Genomic DNA, 25,282 nt, shown 5'->3' with positions numbered 1-25,282 from the left:
CATCTCCAACTCCCTCTCTCCATCTGAGGAAGCCGCCATCCGTGAGGACATCGGGTTTGATCCACCACGTGCTGCCCTCATCAACTATATCGCCACCAGACTGCTCTCGTAACTGCTGAGCCACGCCTGATCTTGTCCTGCCTTGCTGCTTCGTCTTGCAGTTTTTGTCACCGCTATGCTCTCGTTTGAGAGCTGCTTTATGCCACTTCTCTGACGGGCTCTATGTTTGCCCGTGTCCTCACCATGTTGTGAGGCAAATATCACAACAACAACAACAATGAAACGAGGTACACTTAAGAGACATGAAAGTTCTGCCTGGTATTCTGCTGCTCCCACTTAACACTTAGAGAGAGAGAGAGAGAGGGGGTGTGCGGGGGAAATCCGTCACTTTCCTGTATTGTATCAGAGGGAATGATTAGGGGCAGAAGCATACGAAGCCTCTCCCAGCTTAGGAATATTAGGCAACAGAGGGAAGTAAAAAGTAGAAGAGATGAGGTGAAATATTGGGTGAAGTTTTTGTGTCTGGCTGTATAGTACTGTTACACAACTACACTTTCACACACACACACACACACACACACACACACACACACACACACACACACACCTCAACCCCAGTGCCCTTTTATGCTCAGTGACCCGTACTTAGGCTATGGTGTCATGTGTTTACTTCTTTCCAGAGCTGAAAATATTGTCTGAGTATTAACCCTCTTATTCCCTGACATTTTATTATTCTAGCTATTTCCAGACGATTTTATTTAGTTAAGAGGGTCTGCTTGAAGTGGCAGGTCTTGATATAACCCTTAAGAAAGCCACGACATGCCGTGACCGGCACAACAGCTGAGCAGAGAAAAAATAATGATGCTCTGTTCTTGTCTAGCAGAAAAGTTTTGGGTGTTTCTCGGCTATACTTGGCTCTATGGGAAAAGAGAGAGAGAGAGAGAGAGAGAGAGTTCAATAGCTGGAAAGGAGACAATGCTTTGGTGTTCCTCAAAGCAGGGCAATTTTACAAGCCATACTGGGCAAGAGTTTTACTTATTGATGCCAAATTTTAGATGAAGTATTGTGTTCTCACTCGATTCGCCCACTTAAGAAAAGTATCCTATCCTTGTGTGTGTGTGTGTGTGTGTGTGTGTGTGAGAGAGAGAGAGAGAGAGAGAGAGAGAGAGAGAGAGAGAGAGAGAGTACGAGGATGCAGACAGAAATAGGAACAAAACACATCCAGTCACTTAAACCTCAGACAGAGTACCAAGTGGAAGGGACTCAAGTTTTAGGCCACATTACAAAACACACACCAAAGCAATGTACAGGAAAAAGCACCACTGGGCCAGAAAAACACTATACGAAAAACAGTAGGGCCTTAAAAACAAAAGACAACAAGGAGGGCAGGAGATCAGGCTGTGTTGATTGCCTTGATTGTCTCCTCTATCTGACGGAGCGTTGGACACTACGGGAGTCATTTCTGGTCATTGTCTTTTGTTTTGACTGTAACAGTGGACCAAAACAATAGAAAAAACAACAGAGGATTATAAACAGGAGACAGGAAGGAGGGCGAGAGGGAGGGCTGTTATATACTGCCTCTTCCATTCAACACAACACTAGCAGTTGGACCTAATTATCTACGGGAGGATTCTCTCTCTCTCTCTCTCTCTCTCTCTCTCTCTCTCGTTTTTTGTCTGTACTACATTAGAAGGAAGCATCGTGCCGATTGTGTACCCAATTTTTTAACACGAGAGAGAGAGAGAGAGAGAGAGAGAGAGAGAAAGTGTAAATTTTTCCCTGTAGTACACATCTCAGACACTCCTAAATAAACACACACACAAACTTATGTACACAGAACAGGCGAAACTTGGACTTTTACACCCGTAGACTTTCAGAGAGCATAATTTCTTATAAAGCGATTTCATGGGCGACCGAAAGTTAGGTTAGGTCACTTTGGGCAGGGTTTGGTCTGATTAGGTAATTTTTGGTTGGGTTGGCTTCAGTTCGACTAGATATAGACGGATTAGGTTAGATTGCTTTAGAATACGTCGGTTTTCATAGGTTTTGGGATGGGTTTTATTTGGTTGGGTTAGGCTGGGTTAGGTTCGGTTGGATTAGGTCATTTTAGGCTTGACTGGGTTGGGTTAGGTCAGGTATGGTATGGTTAAGTGAGACTGGGTAGGATTAGGTAGGGTTAGATGCGGTTAGGCTGCGTCAGAATTGGTTAGGTTAGGTATGAGGAGGTTAGGGGAAATTGTGAGGTTAAATACAATTAGACTGGGTTAGGTGAGGTTAATTTAGATTAGGTTGGGTTAATTTAGGTTGTATTAGGTCATTCGAGGTTTGGCAGGGTTCAATTCGAGCAAATATTGATAATTTAGGTGAGCCTGGGCTTAATTAAATCTGTTTAGATGTGATTAGGTTGATTTGGGTTGGTGAAGGTGAAATAGGTTAATTATGGGTAGGATTAGTGAGATTAGTACAGATTAGATATGGTTAAGAGGGATCCGTGCACCATAGCATTGTCCTCCTCTGGTCAACCTACATTTTCCTTCCACTTTTCTATACATATCTCAATTTCTTTTTTCGACTCATCTTTCCTTGTAGCCTCACTTCATCGTCTCGTTTCCGATTCCCATATTCCAGTCAAGTTTCATATCCTTTTCCTTTTCCCTTTACGTATTTTCATATTTTCATCATTTTTTTTTTTACTCGTCTACGGATTATTTATATTAAACTTCAGTTCCTTACGGTAATTTCTTTCTCTTTCTCGTCCAGCCAGCCTTGTCGTCCCTTTGTTTTTATACTCACAGTTATACATACGTTCCTGATTTTCTTCCCTCTCCCCCAAGAGGAGAATGGTGGACTGCTGGAGAAGCGCTACGTAAGCCTGTAATCCATCAGGAGCTGAGGAGGAGCGTGTCTCGTCGCCCGTCCCTCTAGTACACCTGGACGCGCGGATCCCTCCTCCTTGCCCCCTCCATCTGCTCCTGACGAAGTGGAGGAGCCTCTTCCACCTTCACCACCGCCTGCCGCCATCGCTCTCTCTTCTTCTCCCCCTCCACCTAAGGAAAAGAGGAAGAAACAAAAGAAGAAAGGGGGAAAGACCAAGAGCGACCCCTCCTCCGTTGCTCGCCGGATCGAGGCCCTCCTTCCACCACTCTCAGGGACTCGTGATCTTGATGCCCGCACGGATGCGGACCTGGAAGAGCTACTCTGCTGCCTCACGGATCCGATCAACGACGCTGATACATTGCCTCTCGTCTACCAGACTTTGTATCAGAAGATCCGTGAGGCATACATTTCCAACTCCCTCTCTCCATCTGAGGAAGCCGCCATCCGTGAGGGCATCGAGTTAAATCCACCACGTGCTGCCCTCGTCAACTACATCGCCACCAGACTGCTCTCTTAACTGCTGAGCCAAGCCTGATCCTGTCCTGCCTTGCTGCTTCGTCTTGCAGTTTTTTGTCACCGCTATGCTCTCGTTTGAGAGCTTTTTTTTGCCATTCCTCTGACGGGCTCTCTGTTTGCCCGTGTCCTCACCTTATTGTGAGGCAAATATCACAAAAAAAAAAAAAAGATCCACCTTAGATATAACCATATCTCCATACACACACACACACACACACACACACACACACACACACACACACACACACACACACACACACACACAAAATACTCTCTAACGGATCATGCTGGTGAGGAAATGTCTTTATGTAAATGTGGTGGTGTGGGAGGTTGCCATGGTAACACAGTCACCTACAACCAGTCAAGTAAGGATCTTCTTAACGATATATTTTGGATAAGGCTGGTTAATATCCCTTTGAACACACACACACACACACACACACACACACACACACACACACACACACACACACACACACACACACCTGCACCTGCACATAGCTGCACCTCCACATATCCACACCTTTGTGTAGATGGCGCTGCCTAACGTAAACACTGGCAATCCCGGGCTCCTCATTTAACACTAAATTATCGGGTATATATACAAACTGGAGGACAGTTACTTATACTAGAACACATGCAAGATAACAGTGCACCTAGCTTGATATATGAACAGACATTAATACGTGAAGTGTAGCTAGGAGTGTGTGATAAAAGCTGGTGTAAGTGAGGCAGACAACAGAGTACTGCTCCGTGTTGCCGTGAACTTTGTAGCTGATACACGGAGATACTTTAAGTGGTCTTAATTTACATAGTCACAATGGCCAAATCATTGAGTGACCTAAGGAAAATGCAGCGCAACCAGCTGACACGGCTGACAAAAGAAGATTTAATTGACAGTATCCTGACAGCACCTGAAGGAAGTGATGGACAATTGCTGGAGTTGACCAACAAACTTCATGCCCTTGTCAACGAGGTGGCAGAGTTACGGAGAGCTGTTACCGCACCGGATAGTAACATAAACAAGAGACTGGACGAACTACAAACCCAGGTAAATAAACAAGCTGAGGTTATTTCAAAACAACAACGTTACCTAGAAGTCATAGACCGAAAAGAAAGGGAGAAGAATTTGGTAATAACAGGAGTTCCGGATGAGAACGAGGCGTTGGATGGAGCAACAACAGAGGTAAACAAACTAAACAAGATCTGGTCTAAGGTAGGAATCAGTGAAGATATTCAGTCACATCGAAGGTTGGGAACCACAGGGACAGACAACAGGCGGCGGGCCATCCTGCTAACAGTTGACAGTAAGGAAACAGGGGACAGGATTTTAGAGAATGCTAGACAGCTTAAGCAGGCTGGTAAGGAGTATGAAAAGGTCTTTATAAAGAAGGACGTCCATCCCAGCATCCGGAAAGAGTGGAAGAGGCTGCACGACGCGGAGAAGGCTGAGAGGGAGCGACCCGAGAACGCTGGTTGTGTGATACGCCTGGACACGAGGGAGAGGAAGCTCTACAGAGACGGAGTTTTGATCGACGCCTGGAATCAATAGTCTTTTTGAGCAGACCACAGCATCGAAATACGTTTAAGATTCTGTCATGGAATGTAAACGGTGTTAGAACAAAACTGGAGAAAAAAACCTGTGTAAGACTTGCTTCAAAATTATGACATCATTAGTTTAAATGAGGTTAAGACGTCATTACCTGTTTCCTTTCCTGGTTATGTGTCATATAAAAGTGATGTAAGAGGTTCATCTGAGCGGGGGGGAACAGTGGTATTATTAAAGAATCATTTATCTGATGCAATCGTAAATATTGATACCTGTATGGAGGAACAAATATGGATTCAGTTTCGGTGTGCACCAAAGTGTTTATTTGGATTTTGTTATATACCCCCATCTGACTCACCGTACTATTCTCACGACTCATTTGCATCAATTCAGGAGAAGTTAAAGACAAGTGAAATGTGTCAGGAGTGCGTTATAATAGGAGACATGAACGCAAGATTTGGAAACTTTGCTCGAGAATTGCCTAGCCACGTTGAGTTACCAGATCATGATAAATATTCCTATCCCGTCTTACCCGATGATGTACGGTTACCCAATGATAATGCCTTCATACTATCGAGTATTTGCAAAGAGTCAAAGTTGGTGTTAATCAATAATCTAAAGACTCCTTTTAAGCACTTTATGAGCAAGAAAACTTTTAGGAAAGGTGATGAATTGATATCAGAATTGGACACCTGTGTTGTTAGCACCTCGGTGTTGGGCGGGGTGAGTGAGTTCTCGGTGTTTCAAAATGATTCATTCCCTTCAGACCACGCACCCATAGCTGTAACCTTGTCAATACCAGGCGTCGATCACAACTCCGTCTCTGTAGAGCTTCCTCTCCCTCGTGTCCAGGCGTATCACACAGCCAGCGTTCTCGGGTCGCTCCCTCTCAGCCTTCTCTGCGTCGTGCAGCCTCTTCCACTCTTTCCGGATGCTGGGATGGACGTCCTTCTTTATGAAGATCTTTTCATACTCCTTACCAGCCTGCTTGAGCTGTCTAGCATTCTCTAAAATCCTGTCCCCTGTTTCCTTACTGTCAACTGTTGGCAGGATGGCCCGCCGCCTGTTGTCTGCCCCTGTGGTTCCCAACCTTCGATGTGACTGAACATCTTCACTGATTCCTACCTTAGACCAGATCTAGTTTAGTTTGTTTACCTCTGTTGTTGCTCCATCCAACGCCTCGTTCTCATTTGGAACTCCTGTTATTACCAAATTCTTCTCCCTTTCTTTTCGGTCTATGACTTCTAGGTAACGTTGTTACACACACACACACACACACACACACACACACACACACACACACACACACACACACACACACACACACACACACACACACACACACACACACACACACTGCTACCACATCAATCTGCACACCCCACCCCCCCACCCCACCCGCACACAAAACATCCACACACACACACACACACACACACACACACACACACACACACACACACACACACACACACAAAGTATATTATGGTGGTGTTCCTTCATTTACCTAGGCCGAGATCGTCGTTTTTTTGCAGCTGATTTCCCGTAGTGCAGTGGTAAATTTGGACAAATATACAGCTCTGCATCATTTCCACGTCCCTTCTTCGTGACTAGCATCAATCGTGTTAACCCCTTGTCACAACACAAAATTTAAGAAAGAGATTGCATTTTTACGCCAAGTTAGATTGAACAGGGGTCCTTATCCTGCAGCGGTGTGTCACAGGCTGATGATGATGATAATAGTGTTGTCGGAGATGATATTGATAATGATGATAGTGATGCTGCTGATGATAGTGATGTTGAAACTCCTGAACCAACTAACTGGACCGAGATTATGGTGATTGTAATGATGATGAAGCAGTTGGGATAATAATGATGATGATGATGACGGTGATGGAACTTATGTAGTAACTCTTTAACAGGGTTGTGATGATTGCTGTGCTTGACGCTGTTGCTCCTGGCGATGATGATGATGATGATGATGATGATGATGATGATGATGATGATGATGACGACTACGACAACGATGATGATGGTGATGACGATGATGATGGTGACGGCGACGATCTTCATGTCTATGGCTGAGTCACCTCTTGTTTTTCGTTTCTCTTCAAATGTAGTTGGTGACTGTGTGTAGGAGAGAGAGAGAGAGAGAGAATGTGTGTGTGTGTGTGTGTGTGTGTGTGTGTGTGTGTGTGTGTGTGTGTGTGTGTGTGTGTGTGTGTCCGCGCATGGTTGTGTGTATTTGCGTGCGTGCATGCGTGTGTACAGCATTTCCCTCACACTCGAACTATTTATATCCTAAGAGTGCAAATGAGGTCAGGGATATTGCTCTTCTTGGCCATACAAATACTAAACATTTACACTATATTCTGAAAAAACATACTGGATTCCTAAGGTCACTCAATGGGTTTCAAAAATCATTGTTCACTGTCTCTTTATTTATCGCAAGGAAAGGGATGGATGTGTGTCCGAAATAGTAGCTCAGTTTTGGTCTTTCTCTGGACCGTGAATGATTTAAATGGAATAATTATCCTTATTTATATTGGTTTAGTTGTGAGGATGCAACACACGTTTTGTTTACGTTTTATCAGGGCACATCAAAGAGCGGCCATGTCCATCTGCTTCTCACTAATGATTTTCGAACGAGGTTCTACATTCCTCTAGATTTTAGGGACAGTGAAGCCGCACAGCACCACAACACGCCATACCATACCATACCATACCATACCATACCATACCACACCACAAAACCCCACACCACACAACCCCACACCACCCCACCCCACACCACACCACCCCAAACTTTACCACACCAACCACCCTTCCACACCACACCACACCAAGGGGATTAACCAAAGGGTCCTGAAGCTCCCGCATCTAGTAATTCTGAGCTTGTTTCCTGGTAACTCCACACACACGCCTTAGGTCACGTCTTTCACAGAAGAGATAACAGAAGGAGAGCGAACGTAACTGAATGGCAAGCCAGAGATGGAGTGAGAAGAAGAGGTGCACAGAGAACAAGATGGAGAGATCATATGATGCAGATCTACCGAGCAAGGACGGAACAGGCTAAAAATCAATGGATCAGAGTGGAGAAAGGTGAGAGGGTCCTTATCATGCAGTGGTGTGTCACAGGCTTATGGTGATGATATTGATGGTGATAATGATGTTATGCTGATGGTGGTGATGCTTTAACATCTCAACGTATGAGGTTACAGAATGCACAGTGAGGCTGCATAGTCAGGAAATGGAAGAATATGAGTGCATTAAAGTATTTATGTAATGTGATGAATAAGGATGGAAGATTAGAGGATGAAGTGACTGAATGATACGTCAGGGAAGGAGGGTTGCTTGTTCTCTAAAAAGCAGTGATTAGGAAGAGGGAACTGAGGATGAAAGTATGAAAAAAAAGGGCATGCATGCTGTGATTCCCACTTTAAAGTATGGAAGTGAAGCTTGGATCTTGCTGGAAGGACACAAGTCAAGAGTGAGAGCGGTGGAAATGAGCTACTTGAGAGGAGCATGTGGAGTTTCATAGAGAGACAGACAGACAAATGGGCAGATGAAGGAGCGTTGTGATGCTGATGTGGATGAGACTGAAAGCGTTAAGAGAAATACTTCGAGATGGTTTGGCCATGTGGAGAGGATGGCGAATAAGAAAATGACCAGAAGAGTGCACTTGGAAGGGTAGAGTTGGAAGGGTAGAGGGGGTGGGGGAGACCGACGATGAGATGGAGGGAAAGAGAAGAAACATATGACTGGGATACTTGAGCTAAATGGTAGAGGACAGTACATCATGAAGGCGATTTGCTTGTGGTCACCCCTTACGGGATTAAGGCGTCTGGCTATAGATAAATAGATAGATAGGTAGGTGATGATGATAATATGATATTGATGATGATGATGATGATGAGAATGGTAATGATAATGAGAATGACGGTATATATAATGATGATGATGATAATGACGACGACAGCTATGATGATGATGATGATGATGATGATGATATTGATGATGATTTTTGTCGGCAGGTGGAAGGACGAAACAGCAGGAACTCTACCATCGGTCCAAGCATCCACGATTCCACATCCATCCATCCATCCATCCATCCATCCGTCCAATCTTGCTTGGTGTTAAAAGCTAAGTCTATTTAACTTTAGTATCAATTGCTTCTTCATAAGCTTTCCAGCTGTCTGAACAGATCTGCAATAGCTTTTAACTTCTAGAATAACTCGGTTCTGGTGCTCAGTTTGGTACTTTTATTTTCCTTTTATCAGAACTGGCGCGGCAGATTTTGAGAAAAGTCCCTCAAGTAACTCCTATTATTTTTTTTTTACTAGGTTTCTAATGATGTCCATAGATCCGTTGTTGCTTTAATAGTTTCCTAGACAACACAGTCTTGGTGCATTTCTCTGCCACTGTACCATGTCATATAGTGTTCTCGATCGCTTGCTCTCTACGCTCGCTCGGTTGAACAATAAATCACTGAAGAAAAGGTGGTATAAAGCCCCCTAAGCCGCCGTAGTATTACACCCTCGGAATGCAGTTCGTTCCCTGTGGCCTTGTAACTTTGTGTACCCGAAGCGCTTACAAAATAACTTGCAGTAGTTTTCCAATCGTAACTATACTCGTTTCGCTTTAACTTGGCCTGAGTTGTTGTTGTTGTTCTTGTTACATCTTAGGCTCCTCTGGATGTGAACCCTGTGTTATATTGAAGGATTGTCTGTGTTGTGGTGGTGTGGTGCAGGAAGTGAGTGGGTGTGCTGTGGTGTGGTGGTGCCACTTTGCAGTATGAGCACAGGGGATTGTATGTGTGTTATATTTTGTGTTAGTATTGTAGCAGGGAAGGTTGGTGTGCTCTTGTCTCTGGGTTCGGTAGTGTCTGAAGGGTGTATGCCTGGTGGTGGCACATGAAGGATGCTGTTTGGTAGAAAGTATTGGCTGGCTGGGGTGTCTGCGTGTTTATGCATGTGTTTGGTATAGAAAGTTTTGGCTGGCTGGGGTGTCTGTGTGTTTATGTATGTGTTTGGCAGAAAGTTTTGGCTGGCTGGGGTGTTTGTGAGTTTGTGAATGTGTCTAGGAAGTGTTGAGTCGGGTGGAGGAGGGGATATGTTGCAAAGATACTCTGTGTAGTGTTGGGCGGTTGTTCGATTTTGTTTGTGGAGAGGATGATGCAACATAAGGTTACAAAGGTGGGACGGATCTTGAGCTGAAGTGATGAACTGTGTGCCTCTCATATTCACTTGGTCTCTGACTGAAATTACTTATGTTTCTTGGTGTAGGCTGTCAGTACCTGTGGTCTTAGTGTCTTCTGCTATCAAGGTATTGTTTTCTGTTCTTTAAAGCTCCTTCGTGTTTGTGTTGGATATGATTACGGCTTAGCTTGTGCGGCAGTAATTCACGGTTGTTTTAATGTATTACTTATAAGTGGAGGATGTAGTTGGGATGTATATGAGAGAGGGTGTGAATTAGGGGGAGTGATGCATAATGACGGGGGACAGGGTGGCATAGAGGCGACTTGTTTGTGGCCACCTCTTACGGGATTAAGTCGTCTGGCTATAGATAGATGGATAGACAGATAGCTTATAGTTTCCATACGGTTTGCCGAGTAGTAGCGATAGTTATCACTAGAATATGATGCTAGTCACGAATGAGTGCTGTGAAAAGAATGTAGGGCTGTAGTATTGTCTACTTCTGCTACTGATCTGCCTGACATTCTGGTATGCTTTAAATAAAACTCTGTGCCAAGTTAAAGTGAAAGGCGTGTATGTATGTGTAGGAGGAACAAGAGACAAGGAGGTATTCTGTGGCCTGTTTTCTTTGTGCTTCCTACAAGACACAGTAATAGTTATGACGGGACACTGATGGCAAGTTTGTGGGTCAGCACACACTTATGGCCTCTCATTATACAAGGTGGTCCATATATTACGCCACCCAGTTCTTGTGTGTTGCGGGCACGGCTCAGTGAACATTACCAGTGTCTACCCTGCATCATTATCTATTTCCCACAACCCTCTTCAGGCTTAGTTTTATAATATAGGCTTTAATTTAGGTCCATTGATTGCATGGTGGAGAATTCCCATAACCCTTTTTATGCTTAGCTGTATATCATTGTATTGTATAATCTTTTATGTCCACTGATCACAAGGCTGAGCAGTAATTTGGTGAAGCGATCAGAATGTCTTAGCTCATCACAAAAGCCGTCCCCACAACACACAAGACTGCAGAGCGCAATATACTTATCACCTATATTAAGTCAAAGCCACAGTTAAAAAGGTAATGAAACAAGACAGAAAATTTAAGTTTTCATTATTAATACTTCAGTACAAAATACATTAACAGAGACAGCAATATAAAATATGCATTCAAAAGTAGCATTTGTCCACAGAACATCCTGGACTTGCAAGGCAGATCACACCATCACCACCAGGCTTCTCTCGGCAGGTCAGGGCAGATCACCAGCAGCAGCAGCAAGTAATCTCACGGCTGGGGAAGACACGACACCCTGCCGCCGCCGCCGCCGCCACCGCCGCCACCACCGCCGCCACCACCACCACACCACCAGGCATCTCAGAGTAGGGGAAGACACCACACCACCGTCAGGCTTCTCACGGCAGGGCAGACCAAACTTCAGCAGGGTATGACCAGTGTGGCAAGGAAGCAGCAACAAGGCAACAGACTCCAGCACGACCTGTGGACCAGATGTGTATTAGTTCTAATCAGTGTTAGCTTTAGTTATTTAATCTTCTATCTATCTCTATCTATTGCCAGACGCCTCAATCCCGTTTGGGGTGGCCACAAACAAATCGCCTCCAAGTCGCCCTGTCCCCCGCCATTTCACTGCCCTGCTCCCAACTCACACTCCCCTCTCTCATATACCTGTCCACCCCATCCCTCCATCTCATCCTCGGCCTCCCCCTCCCTCTTCCCCCCTCCAGCTCACTCACATACATTCTCTTCGTCAGTCTTTCACCCTCCATCCTCTCCACATGGCCAAACCACCTCAGTGTGTTCTCCTAACGCTTCCTATCACATCCACATCCACACCACAACGCTCCTTTATATCCTCATTCGTCAGCCTGTCTCTCCATGTGACTCCACAGGCTCCTCTTAAATAACTCATTTCCACTGCTCTCACTCTTGACTTGTGTCCTTCCAACAACGTCCAAGCTTCACTTGCATACGTTAGAGTTGGTATCACAATACTGTCATGTAGTAACTTTTTCACTTCCATGCTCACTTCCCTGTTTCTTATCACTGCTTTCAAAGAACCAGCAACCTTTCTTCCCTGCTGTACCCTTTCAAGCACTTCACCCTCCAAACCTCCATCCTTACTCATCACACTACCCAAGTACTTAAACGTACTCACATTTTCCAGTTCCTCACCATCCAACCTCGCTGCACATTCACTGACTTCACCTCTCTCAAATCCAACCTCGCTGCACATTCACTGACTTCACCTCTCTCAAAGACCATCACTTTACTCTTCCCTACATTCACCTTTAGATTCCGTTTCTTACACACTCTCCCAAACTCATCCACCAAGCCTTGCAGCTCTCCTTCGTCTTCACTCAACAACACAGTATCATTTGCAAACAACAGTACAGGGAGTTTCCAAACACTACCCTCTCTCACCACGGCCACTCCAACATCCACTACCCTACCTTGTACCTCTTTTATTACCCCATCCATGTACAGATTGAACAACCATGGAGACATGACACATCCCTGTTTCAACCCAACCTTCAAAGCGTGGACTCATTAGACTGCTCAGATTCTGTTGGGAATGGCACACAGTTAGGGAATTATATCACCAATATTTTATCCAAATTTCCCATACAGGGTGTTGCATGAAATGTTTGACAAACTTCAGAAAGTTGTTCTTGGGGCAATTTTGAGTTAAGAAATGCTGCATGAACCTGGGCTAATTTCTCGTCTTTTATGCTCAGGTTCTGTAGGGAATGGCAGCAGATTAGAGACTGGTATCGCAAAATGTTATCCCCTGCCACCACCACCAGGCCGTTTATTTTTAAATCCCCTTGTAAAACTGTAGAGATATATCGGCAGGACAGTAAATAGTGATCCTACTCTGGTACTCTGTATGGAATTTCAGAGAGAGATGATGATGCCACTGATTCATGGGGTTATCTTTAATTTAACAAGAAACACTTTACTTACCTCTCTATTCAGTTTGCACGAAAATTAATGTTTAAAAGACTGATAATATATTCACGAAATTTTCTTCTTAAAATTTAATAAGTAAATATTTAATTTGAAGTGTGACGTCACTGGTGCATTATGGGAGCAACGTTGAGAGATGCTGGAGGTGAGTGAAGATTTTATTCTTTACGGTGTTAGTCTACTTCTTATTATGGTAATTCTTATGCCCATGTGTTTATCAGTGTTTGCTGTCATTATCGAGAGGTGTAGTCGGCTGATGTAAGTTGTAATTATTAGCTATAAGGATGATATACGGCGGTGTGTATCTCCAGGTGACCAAGATGTCCCTTTAAACTGGAGTAAGCAGTGCTACTTAAATCCCCCGATATTCACACCATCTGTTTAGGTTTTAAGGTCGAATGTGATCCTGTACATGGGCAGGCATAGTAGGTTAATTGGCTGGAAAAAATGAGGGGATGTGTGTAAAAACTGTAATGGGTAGTTTGTTTACATCGGGGATATAAACTCCGCGAGTCCCTTTAACTCTTGCAATCCCGGTGATGCCCTTTTCAGTTTATTCATAGTGCCAGAAGGCAATTTTATTCAACTTATGCAAAGTCTCTGCTATTGCAGGAGTTCAGTGAGGCTGTGCCTAACCCCTACACTTCCAGAAGTCTATACAAAGCTAAATATAATCATGAGATGGCAGGAAAAAAAAAATCCCTGCTCTGTGAGTTAAACTAGTGAAGACTGAAGGTATTAACATGTGTAGGAGAGACACTGGATAAAGCCTGATTGGAGATATAGTATATTGAACTGGAAGGACTGCATACCTTACATCCTTCATTAGCCATTGCTGCTACCTTTAAATAAGAATTATCATACTGAAGGTAATTACTAGCAGCCTTCATTAACATATTACTGTACTGTAATTAGGAGAGAGGTTTCATAAGTTGATTGGAAGTCAGGAGACAGCAGGAATATACCATTACTGTTGAGGGGGATGAATTTGTGTGTAGGCTATGATATAGGAAGCATATCTCAGAATATGGATGTACAAGGTTAATCATACCTTGTATAGTACTTACACTTTCAGATTTGATAGCTTTTCCATTTGTAATCTTTGCTGAATGATGCAATCAGTTCATGATTACACATTATATAATCTCAGACTTCATCTGTGTCATTGTAGTTGGCTCACCTTGACAAATTTTAGTCCTTCTGCTGCTTAGTTCCTGTATCTAAGTGGCAGAATAAGACAGTATTATGGTTTTGCATCCTCCCCATAGATCTTCATTGTGATTTGCATGATAGTCTAGTCTTTATCTCTAGAAACAGCTCAGCATTCAAGGTGGAGAGATGCCAGGTTTTTGTCAGTTTAGGGTGGACATGTAGTCTATATAGTTTGTCTTTATTGTTTTATGTATTCATTATTATTATTATTTTTTACTGTGGATCAAATTTAGCGATTCATCTCTTCCGTTTATAAATCGGTACAACAGATAGGCTTTCATTCTCAGAGTATGACCACTGAGTACTGTACTGTCTTCCTGTGCAGTGTATATTTTGTCATTTGTACTCTCACTATACGTTTCATTAAAGAATTTGTATCATATGTTTAGTTTCTGTGTCACTCAGTGTGTTAAGTTTATGTAATATATGGTTAATCGTTTAAGTCTTGCCGTTGGATAGCAGTCTAAGTTCCAGTTTTTACTTTCTCCCTTTATATAAGTAGGAACTGCTCTATATTCTTTCCATAGCACTTGTTCATGATTAGCATTAAACTGCAGGCTTAGGTATTCCAAGTAGCTCAAGAAATTTCGAGATATCTCCACCTAAAGGGACATTAATAGGTACATGACAATTTAGTTTAGTCTGTGCATGTTGTTCAATTTCCCATTTTTTGTAAACATGTAAAGAAATAAAATACAGTAGAAGTTTTAGCCGCAATCCTTGTGGGGCCGCAGTAGCAGGGTCAGCATAGTGCTGGCCTGGTAATCAGGAAGACCCGGGTTCAAGTCCCGGTGTGATAGAGGTTTAAAAATGTGGCTGAGGGAAGTTTGCGTAGCAGGCTTTCCTTAAAACCACAAGGCCCGATACTTACACACACCAAGACACTTACACACTACTACATACATACACACATCAAGACACACACACACACTACTACGTACATACACATCAAGACACACACACACACTACTACGTACATACACATCAAGACACGTACACAGCCACCTTCACACAGTAGACACACCACACACACACAAGACACGTACATAGCCACAGCCACCTTCACACCGTAGACACACACACACACAGAGGGGGTGGGACAGACACACCACAGGCAGACAGAGAGGGGTATATACAAAACACAGGGAGTGAGAGAGGAGGGGGTTTTATTAAAATGTCCAATTTTGGTATACCTCCTGTGGCAAAATTGATATAGCCCCCCCTTTAATATTTTTTGGATATTTTCATTTAGTGCCCCCCAGGCCCCAGACCCACTCGGCTGAACCAAATTGTCTGGCGTCAGCTGGAACATGATATACCAGAGTTATGCCGGTCATGTGGGGGTTAATGGTGACAGTATAGTAACTGTCAGGCTCCTATGACTCACTCAGCCGAACAAAATCGTCTGTCAGCTGAAATGGGGTACTAGAGTTGTCCCAAGCACCAGAGGGTAGAGGGTGAAGAATTCTTAACCCTCTGGTGCTTGGGACAACTCTAGTACCCCATTTCAGCTGACTCAGACTATTTTATTCGACTGAGTGAGTCATAGGAGCCTGGTACTAGAGTTGTCCCAAGCACCAGAGGGTAATTCTTAACCCTCTGGTGCTTGGGACAACTCTAGTACCCCATTTCAGCTGACTCAGACGATTTTATTCGACTGAGTGAGTCATAGGAGCCTGACAGTGTCAATACTGTCACCATTAATCCCCTCACGACCGACATAACTCTAGCATCATGTTCCAGCTGACGCCAGACAATTTGGTTCAGCCGAGACAGGATCCTAGGATCCTGAGAGACACTATAACAGCGGTTCCCAACCTGGGAGCCATGGCCCCCAAGGGGGCCATGGGACATTGACTGGGGGGCCATGGGCCTTATTGGTAATATAAGATATTACAAGTTATTTGGTCTGGGTAAAACCTGACAGAAATCAAGTATGAAATATACCTTACTGTTCTAGTTTAGCCTTAAGTATATTGGGGTAATTACCGTTTTCTGCACAATATCAAATATTAAAAATATATAAATATACGATCTGAGTTATATAGGGGCCATGGAGCTTCTCATAATTTTCTCGGGGGGCCACAGGACCAAAAAGGTTGGGAACCACTGCACTATAACATCACAAACAAAATACAAAATGCCTTCCCTCCATCCTGAACGTACTATAATTCATTTACATTAAGGAAGCTCGTATTTTTGCAGCTTATTTCATGTATCTTAGTTAAAAGAAAAAAATACTACGAGCCGGTGAATAAAACCAACACGTGTAGACGAAGAATATAATTACCAAACAGTTTCGGTGGACACTGCCACCATCTTCAGTGGTCAAGATAGTAGCAGGAAGGGACATGTCTCTTCCTGCTACGACACAGGTAAGGTCAGATAGGAATTACACCTGATCTGTCCGGTAATGTCCCCCGCAAAATCCCCCTTGGGTTAATCCCCGCTTACAATCTACCCCACCCCACCTCACCTTTACCCCACCCTTTCACACACACGCATAAAAAGGAACCCTTGAATAGTCATTATGTCACTCCCTCTCACTATCTTGACCACTGAAGATGGTGGCAGTGTCCACCGAAACTGTTTGGTAATTATATTCTTCGTCTACAAGTGTGGGTTTTATTCACCGTCTTTGATTATCACGCAAGAGTGATTCATCCAGCCATTACTACGAGCTCTGTATCTTTTCATAGCCCTTCTTCGTGACTAGCATCGTATTCTAGTTATCTATAGTTACAACTAAGCATTCAAGTTGGAGGGATCACAACTTTAAGCAATTACAGTAAACAAACAAACAAAAAGCAAGTGTCGTCCTCTTGACCTCTCGTCTTCGCAGGAATGCAGCGGTGGCGCCATCTTGTGCGTGGAATGCGTGAAGTGCAGGCTCTTGAGTGGAAGGAGCACGGAGCCACGGGAGACTTAATAATATTCGCTAGTCAGCCAGTCTAGAAGCCTGGGACATTTGCCTGAAATAATAATAATAATAATAATAATAAGAGAAATAACAAAACCAGTCATATACATAATTCAATATCTTAGTCACTCGATCTGTCCATTCCGCCCCTTCAGTACGAGGACGCATTTCTGTAAGCTATTTTTTCTAACATGGGAGGTTCGATACGTTTGACTGAGCCTATCCATAAGACTCCTAAAGCTGAGTAATTGCCTCTGAAAGTTGCAAAATATAAAATATAAAACGTCTATATGATATAAAAACCTTTGTTCACCTCCGGTCTCGATCTGTGGCGCCTAGAACAAGTGCTGACGTCATGTTTAAACTTTGCTACCTTTAGACGATTTCCTGGAGCTTAAAGAAATCCTCTCGGGATGATGGGACAGACACAATAACCCCTTCAGACAGAGAATGACTTAGTTACTTTGTTCTAGGTAACCGGACGATTTCATTCAGCTTAGGAGATCCCCTCGTAGTGAAGGGGTTGATGATGACTGTATCTAACCCCTACAGTACGAAATTTCTCTCCAGAGTTGAAGAAAATCGTCTGGAGGAAGAAAGATGAATATGGAAAAAAGTGTTAATGTGGACAATGAGTTAGATAAGACTGGTTTAGTTAAGGTAGGGTAGGGGTGGGCCGATTTTGGCAGGGTGGGGTAGGACTGGGTCGGTTTTGGCAGGGTGGGGTAGGATTGGGTCAGTTTTGGCAGGGTGGGGAAGGGTTGGTCGGGTTTGGCAGGGTGGAGTAGGACAGGGTTGGTTTTGGCAGGGTGGGGTAGGATCGGATCGGTTTTGACAGAGTGAAGTTAGATTGGGCTGATTATGCCGAGGTAGGGTAGGGATGGGTCGGTTATGGCAGGGTTGAATAGAGGTGGGTCGATTAGGGCAGGCGAGGGTAAGCATGGGTAGGTTATGGTTGCGTTGGGGAGGGTAGGATAGGTTATGGCAGGGTAAGATAGGGCTGGGTGGTGGTGGACTGGGTAGGGTAGGGCTGGGTAGGGTAGTGTAGGGCTGGGTAGGGTAGTGTAGGGCTGGGTAGGGTAGGGTAGGCTGAATCAGGGTAGGGTAGGGTACAGAAGAGTGGTGGGTATAACTGCCGTTTAGTTCCGTCATATCCAACGCCTATTTCACTCAGTTATACTACACTGTCTCATCAAATCTGGGGCGATCTTCTCTACGATTTTTGTTCTTCCCCGCTTAGTTCAGTTCTTTAGTTCATTCATAACCCTTGGCTTTCCTTTTTGTTTTTTTTTATGAGGTGGAGCGCAGGGGCACGAGGCTAGACCACCATTAGTCCAGAATATTTAAGGGTAGGCCACCAAGCTACGCCCTGGTAACGTCTACACGTCAAAACATCTGTCCACCTCTGGGACTTGAACCGCGGAGCGTTGGACGCAGAGCTCTCGGTTTGCGGATGTCACTTTTACTCTTTGCTAGCTTCTGACGATATCCTACAGCTTCAGAAAACCCTCTTAGGATGACGGGACAGAATTATTTAATCTTTCAAGCCGAGAATAACTTATTTACATTGTCCTAGCTGACCGCATGATTTTATTCAGCTTAGGAGATCCCCTGATAGAGATGGGGTTGATGATGGCAGTATTTAACCCTTCCAGTTCGAAATTTCTCTCTACTGTAGAGGTGAAGAAAATCATCCGAAGGTAGAGAGAAGAAAACAGGAAAAGTAATGTAGTGGTGGAAGGGATGTACAGGGGAGGGTAGGTTAAAGTAGAGTAGAGTTGGGTCGGCAATGGCAGGGTAGGGTAGGGTAGGCTGAGGTAGGCTAGTGTAGGATTGAGAAGAGTAGGGTAGGGTAAATTGAATTGAATAAGTATATACAATAAAATCTGGCGATACAACAACCAGGGTCATATGCCGCCGGACGACAACGAGAATAAAAGCACTCGAAAAGATGAAATACACACACACACACACACACACACACACAAAATACAATTCATAATTAAAACAAGAAAAACACTAAAACACTAAGAACACTAAAACCACTGTGTACTAAATTTTACACGGTAGTGCAGCTGCCTACACCAAGCAAAGGTTTCCCCCTCCACCACAACAAGCATCCTCTCCAAGTACCAACAGAAGACTACAATCCCTCTCCTGCCCGGTGCTCAGAGAGGTAACGATGGCGCAATTCCCCAACAGTGGACACCATCAGCAAAAGCCGAAGAGTCAGGGGGACGAAGCATTCCACACAGAAAGTAGGGGGAGAGTCCTCCATAAAAATCAATGAGAGAACCAGGAATGGCCCATTCGGAGCCAGCATAAAGCCGTCTCCCACCTGCATTCAGACCTCGGCAAATGAAGGGGCCCGTTTACCCACAAATATCACACATTTTGTTGGCCCCCACCGCATCCCACCTACTCTGCCAGTGGGAGCAAACAGTGAGTGGTTAGATGAATATCACTGAGCGAGGCAGGGGAGAGGTGAGGATGGGCGAGAGGCAGCAGTCTTTGCCAGAGCGTCAGCATGCTCATTGTCCACAATGGTACAAAACCACAAAGCAGTCCCTAGCAAGCACAGCCATTCTAAAACACTGTAGACAACAAAAGAGGATTGGACGGGAAAACACAAAATGGAGATCGGCAGAGTCGCTAAAAACTGTATAACAAACAGGAGGGAAGCTAAATATCAATTTGACTGCGAGTAAAATAGCAGTAAGTTCTGCGATAAAAGTAGATACGATGGGGGGAAGACTCCTACCACGAATGAAATCGGGAAATATAACACCCAAGCCTGTCCCCTCACGGGGTTTCAATCCATCAGTACATACGAGAATCGAGACACTGTGAGAGGAAGCATGTTCTAAAAAAATAGCAAAGAGCCGCCTGTGAGGAAAGAAAGGCCCCTCTCTCAGGAAAGTAAACACACGGTTGCACCCCTGAGAGGAGCCAGGGAGCCATCCTTGGTACACGCACAGGACAAACAAGAAAGGTTGGAACATCCACATCCCCCATGGCAGCCTTCACCCTGTACCCAAACGGATGTGGATAGCGAGGATACGGCGAGGCAGACACTCCCTCCGGAACAGAGCCAACAAAATCTTCCTGAAGTTTAGCAAAGACGGTGACACTAAGGACACTACTTTGAGGCACTCCCTCCTCTTGAGGATATGAGGGAAACAAGGTGGCACCAATACGGAAAAATTCCATAATCAGTGAAGGCAACCTACCACGCAAACCAAGATGGTGACCTGCAATACCTGGCTTGTGAAACGGTAGGACAACAGCCCCCCGCCAAGAAGCAGGGGTGGACGAATCTCTCCAAATTCTATTTATAAGACTCAGGAGGAAGGACACTGCTTCATCATCCAGGTACCTCAGCACTGCATGGGGAATATTATCGACTCCGGAGAAGTGTCATGACAAGGAAAGGGTAGACCAAAGTTTACACCAAGACAAAGGAATGTTGTAAGTCTCTCCGCCCCCAGAACGGATGTCCAACACCTTAATCTCCTCCACCTCCCTAAGCCTGGCAAAAACCGAAGAACGAGTATCCCTACAGGAGACCTCAGCGGTAGGATAGGGTAGGGAACGCTAGGGCAGGGTAGGCTGGGGTAGGGCAGGGTAGGGCAGAGAAAAGTAGGTTAGGATGGGTTGGTTTAGGCTAAAGTAGGACAGAATAGGAGAGGGGTAGAATGTGCCTAGTCCAGGAACGAAAAATATATCAGTTATCCATGTAACTAGCGTTTTTTATTTCAGTAGATTATTTTCTTGTCTGCCTAAAGTATCGTGATGTACGAACAATGAGATTAGATATCGAAACTGTAAGATGCGAATTAGTTACAAAGACGGTATTTTGTTTTGGCTAACGTTACATCGATACGTTCAGCTAAGGGCAACTCGGCAGAACTGAACAGTATATGACGTGCTAGATGAACGCTGTGACCGGAAAATAAATATATATGTATATATACTTCAGCATACAGTAAGCGATTTTATGTTAACTGAAGAGAAGCCACCACAGCTAATGGGTTAAGTTTACACACACACACACGTTGCGAAAAGTTTCACTGACGAAGTGGGTGGTTACTGTCCCCCTTGAGCAAGGGGACTGGTGTGTGCGTGTGTGGTCACAGCCTTGCCCTTAGATCGGACTATATGAGCTCTCAGCTCCCTTCCGGGAGGGTAGAAGCTGACGATCACGACCATCAAGTGATCCTGACCGACCCGGTGAATCACACACACACACACACACACACACACACACACACACACACACACACACACACACACACACACACCATTACTTGCAACTGGCTGGCCTATCATACAGCCATATCCTATATTCATGAAGTACAACACATCTTACATTTATGTCAATCAATCAGTTCCTGTGGCACCCTCGGGGATGCATAGGGCCTCGATGAACTCACACCACCACATCCTATCTTGTGCTAACCCCTCAAGATCTCCCCAACACTCATCTCCAGCTTCCCATCTCATTGTCCTCACCCACGTCTCTTTTGGCCTTCCTCTACCTCTCTTACCAAGTGCCACCCACCCTGGTGTACCTCGTACTATTCCCTGTCTCCTATACACATGTCCTAGCCACTTCCATCGTGAGAACCTAACATATTCATCGACCGGCTGCACTCCCGTTATTTCTCTAATTCTACTATTTGGTATCCTTTCCCACCACTTAACTCCTAATATTCTTCTAAGTGCTTTGTTTTCAAACACCAAGAATTTATTTTCCATAGTCACTGTGCTGTACCAAGACTCGTGTCCATAAATTAAGATACCCGGTACTCCTAACCATTACCTTATAAAGTTTGATTTTTGTATGCACAGAAAAACTGTTATTATTCCAAATATTTTTAAGCATTCCCTTTGCCTGATTAGCCTTCTTTAACCTTTCCTCGAATTCAAAGTTCAAAGAACCATCCTTGGCTAAATAAGTACCTAAATATTTAAACCTATCAACTTGCTTTACAACCATACCTCCAATTACACATTCCTGCGCATTTTCCATATTCATATTGATTATTTCAGTTTTTTCACAATTAATAACCAAACCCACCTTGCGACCTTCACTCACCAAACAGTCCAACACTCTCTGCATCTCTTCTGGCCCATCACAAATCAAAACTATATCATCTGCATAATCTAAATCCAAAAGTTTCCTGTTCTCTCCCCAAAGTATACCTGCACCGGTTTCTGTTCCAACGCGTTTCATAATGTAATCAATGACCAATATAAATAATAAAGGCGATAGAACACCACCTTGAATTACTTCGGACTTGACTTCAAACGAATCACTCAGACAACCATCAACCATCACTTTACAAAATGTGTCCTCATGCATGTTCATAATGACCCTCACAAACTCCTCTGGTATTCCATAATGTCTCATGATCTTCCCCATAGTCTCTCTCGAAACACTATCAAAAGCCTTTTCAAAATCAACAAAACAAAGACTTAATGGTACTCTCATTTCATTAACTTGCTGCATCAAATGCCTAACTATAAAGATCTGATCATTGCAACCACGTCCCTTTCTAAAACCAGCCTGTTCATCCCTCAGAATACCCTCAACCACCGGCTCCAACCTATTTAACAATACTCTACTGAAAACTTTCAAAGCTATCGGTGACAAAGAGATTCCCCTCCAATTACCACATTCACTCAGGTCTCCCTTCTTCGGAACTTTAACAATTACACCATTCTTCCAAACTGATGGTAGTAACCCCGTCACCCATATCTTATTGAATAGCTTGGTCAAGATCATTATTAATCTATCCCCCTCCACTTTAAACATTTCCGGAAATAAACCATCCTCCCCTGGTGCCTTATTATTCTTTAACTGTTTTACTGCTTTCTCCACTTCTGCAAGCCTCAACTCTCCTGTTTCTATATTTAAATCTTCCTAAGCAGACGGTATATCCTCTTCTGGTGGTATTGGTCTATTAAGAACTGTCTCAAAATGCTCTTTCCATCTATTTTTAATATCTCGGTCTTTGGTCAATAAATTTCCTTCCCTGTCTCTAACTGGTATTTCCTTGCGTTTACCTGCATTACCACTCAGTTCTCTAATCGATTCATATGCTATTCTTTGACTCTGTCCATCATTTTTGTTTATTAAGATTTCAGTCTCTGCAACCTTTTCATCCACACATCTTCTTTTATCTCTCCTAGCTAACCTTCTTACTTCTGAATTCAAACTCCAGTACGCAGCTCTTGCTAATTCAATCTCTCGTTCATCAACGCATTGCATCTCACTCCTCAATTTAGCCTCACCTCTCTTTTTTATCATATCCCACGTTTCCTCTGATATCCATTTCTTTCTCCTGAATCTATGTCTCCTTCCAATCGTACATTCAGCGGTCTCATGCAAAACTTTGTTCACATCCTCCCACACCTCATCTACACTTCTCTCCCCCTCTTCCAACGTTTCCAACACCAAAAACCTATTTCTGCATTCTAATCTGAATTCCTCCTTTTCTTCTCCTTCCCTTCTAAGCTTAACAATATCGTATCTACCAACACCAGATTTTTCCTTCTTCTGATTTTTAAGTTTAAACCTTATTTTTGCAATGCTGAGTTGATGGTCACTACCAATATCCGCTCCCCGTTTAACATGAACATCTAGCAGAGAACTTCTATGCCTCCTACTGATAGCGATGTGATCAATCTGATTTTTATATTTTCCACACGGCGACACCCAAGTTGTCTTGTGTATATTGCAATGCTGAAAGAGTGTGCCCCCGATGACTAAGTCATTTGCTAGACAGAAGCTTCCAAACCTCACTCCGTTTTCACCCATCCTACTACCAACTCCCATCTTACCCATACATGCCTCAAATCCCTCATTTGAACAGCCCATTACTGCACTAAAGTCTCCAACGCAGATCAAAACATCATGTCTAGGTACCCTTCCTACTCCTCCTTGCAACTTTTCATAAAATGTGTCTTTCCTTTCATCGAGTGCATCATTAGTAGGTGCATAACACACAAACAGACTGATGTTGCCATGATTTGATTTAAACCGTGCGTATTTATCTGGACTTTAGTAAAGCTTTTGATAGGGTCCCACACGAAAGGTTAGTTAGAAAGGTTCGAGCACACGGTATAGACGGCGATATCTTAAAATGGATAGAATCCTGGCTGAAAGGACGAAAGCAGAGAGTATTAATAAATGGAACTAAGTCGGACTGGGGATTAGTAACTAGCGGTGTACCACAGGGTTCAGTACTCGGTCCCTTATTATTTATCATATATATAAATGACCTAGACTTAGGAGTCAATAGCAGCATCAGCAAATTTGCCGACGATACAAAAATAGGGCGTATCATTAACTCAACTGACGATTGCCATAACTTACAGAAAGACCTCGATACATTGTCCAAATGGTCTAAAACTTGGCAAATGGAATTTAACGTTGAAAAATGTAAAGTACTTAACGTAGGCAAGACCATTGGAGATACTAAATACAGCTTAGATAACAAAGAAATTAGCAAATCGGAATGCGAGAGAGATCTAGGAGTTATGATTAGTAACGACCTTAAACCTAGGCAACAGTGTATTAATGCGAGAAATAAAGCAAACAGGGTCCTAGGATTTATTTCGAGAAGCGTGAGCAATAGATCATCTAAAGTAATACTAAAACTTTATCTAGCATTAGTAAGGCCACATTTAGACTACGCAGTACAATTCTGGTGTCCTTACTATAGAATGGATATTAATTCGTTAGAAAATGTACAGAGAAGAATGACTAAAATCATACATGACGTCCGGAACCTGTCATATGAAGACAGACTGAAAAGACTAAGTCTGCATTCGCTAGAGAGGCGTAGAGTAAGGGGAGACTTAATTGAGGTGTTTAAGTGGATGAATGGTATAAATAAGGGAGATATTAGCACGGTACTTAAAGTGAGCATACAGGATAGAACTAGAAATAATGGTTTCAAACTAGAAAAATTCCGTTTCAGTAAGGAAATCGGTAGAAATTGGTTTGGTAATAGAGT

The 25,282-nt window shown here is 43.7% G+C and overlaps 1 protein-coding gene across 1 annotated transcript in view; it reads right to left on the bottom strand.

Moving 5' to 3' along the window:
• Positions 1–17,277: 17,277 nt before the first annotated feature.
• Positions 17,278–25,282, bottom strand: part of LOC145390107 (uncharacterized) — a 43,886-nt gene continuing 35,881 nt past the window's right edge. Inside the window, exon 10 of the mRNA XM_080265166.1 lies at positions 17,278–17,310. Coding sequence (XP_080121292.1) covers positions 17,290–17,310 — 21 coding nt within the window. The 3' untranslated portion in view covers positions 17,278–17,289. The remainder of the gene's footprint in view (positions 17,311–25,282) is intronic.

Source organism: Coenobita brevimanus, unplaced genomic scaffold (assembly GCF_032717465.1).
Source record: "Coenobita brevimanus isolate Jiangsu-jjx unplaced genomic scaffold, ASM3271746v2 jjx.HiC_scaffold_2836, whole genome shotgun sequence".
NCBI classification, from domain to species: Eukaryota; Metazoa; Arthropoda; class Malacostraca; order Decapoda; family Coenobitidae; genus Coenobita; species Coenobita brevimanus.
This window is presented reverse-complemented; position numbering and strand designations above follow the sequence as displayed.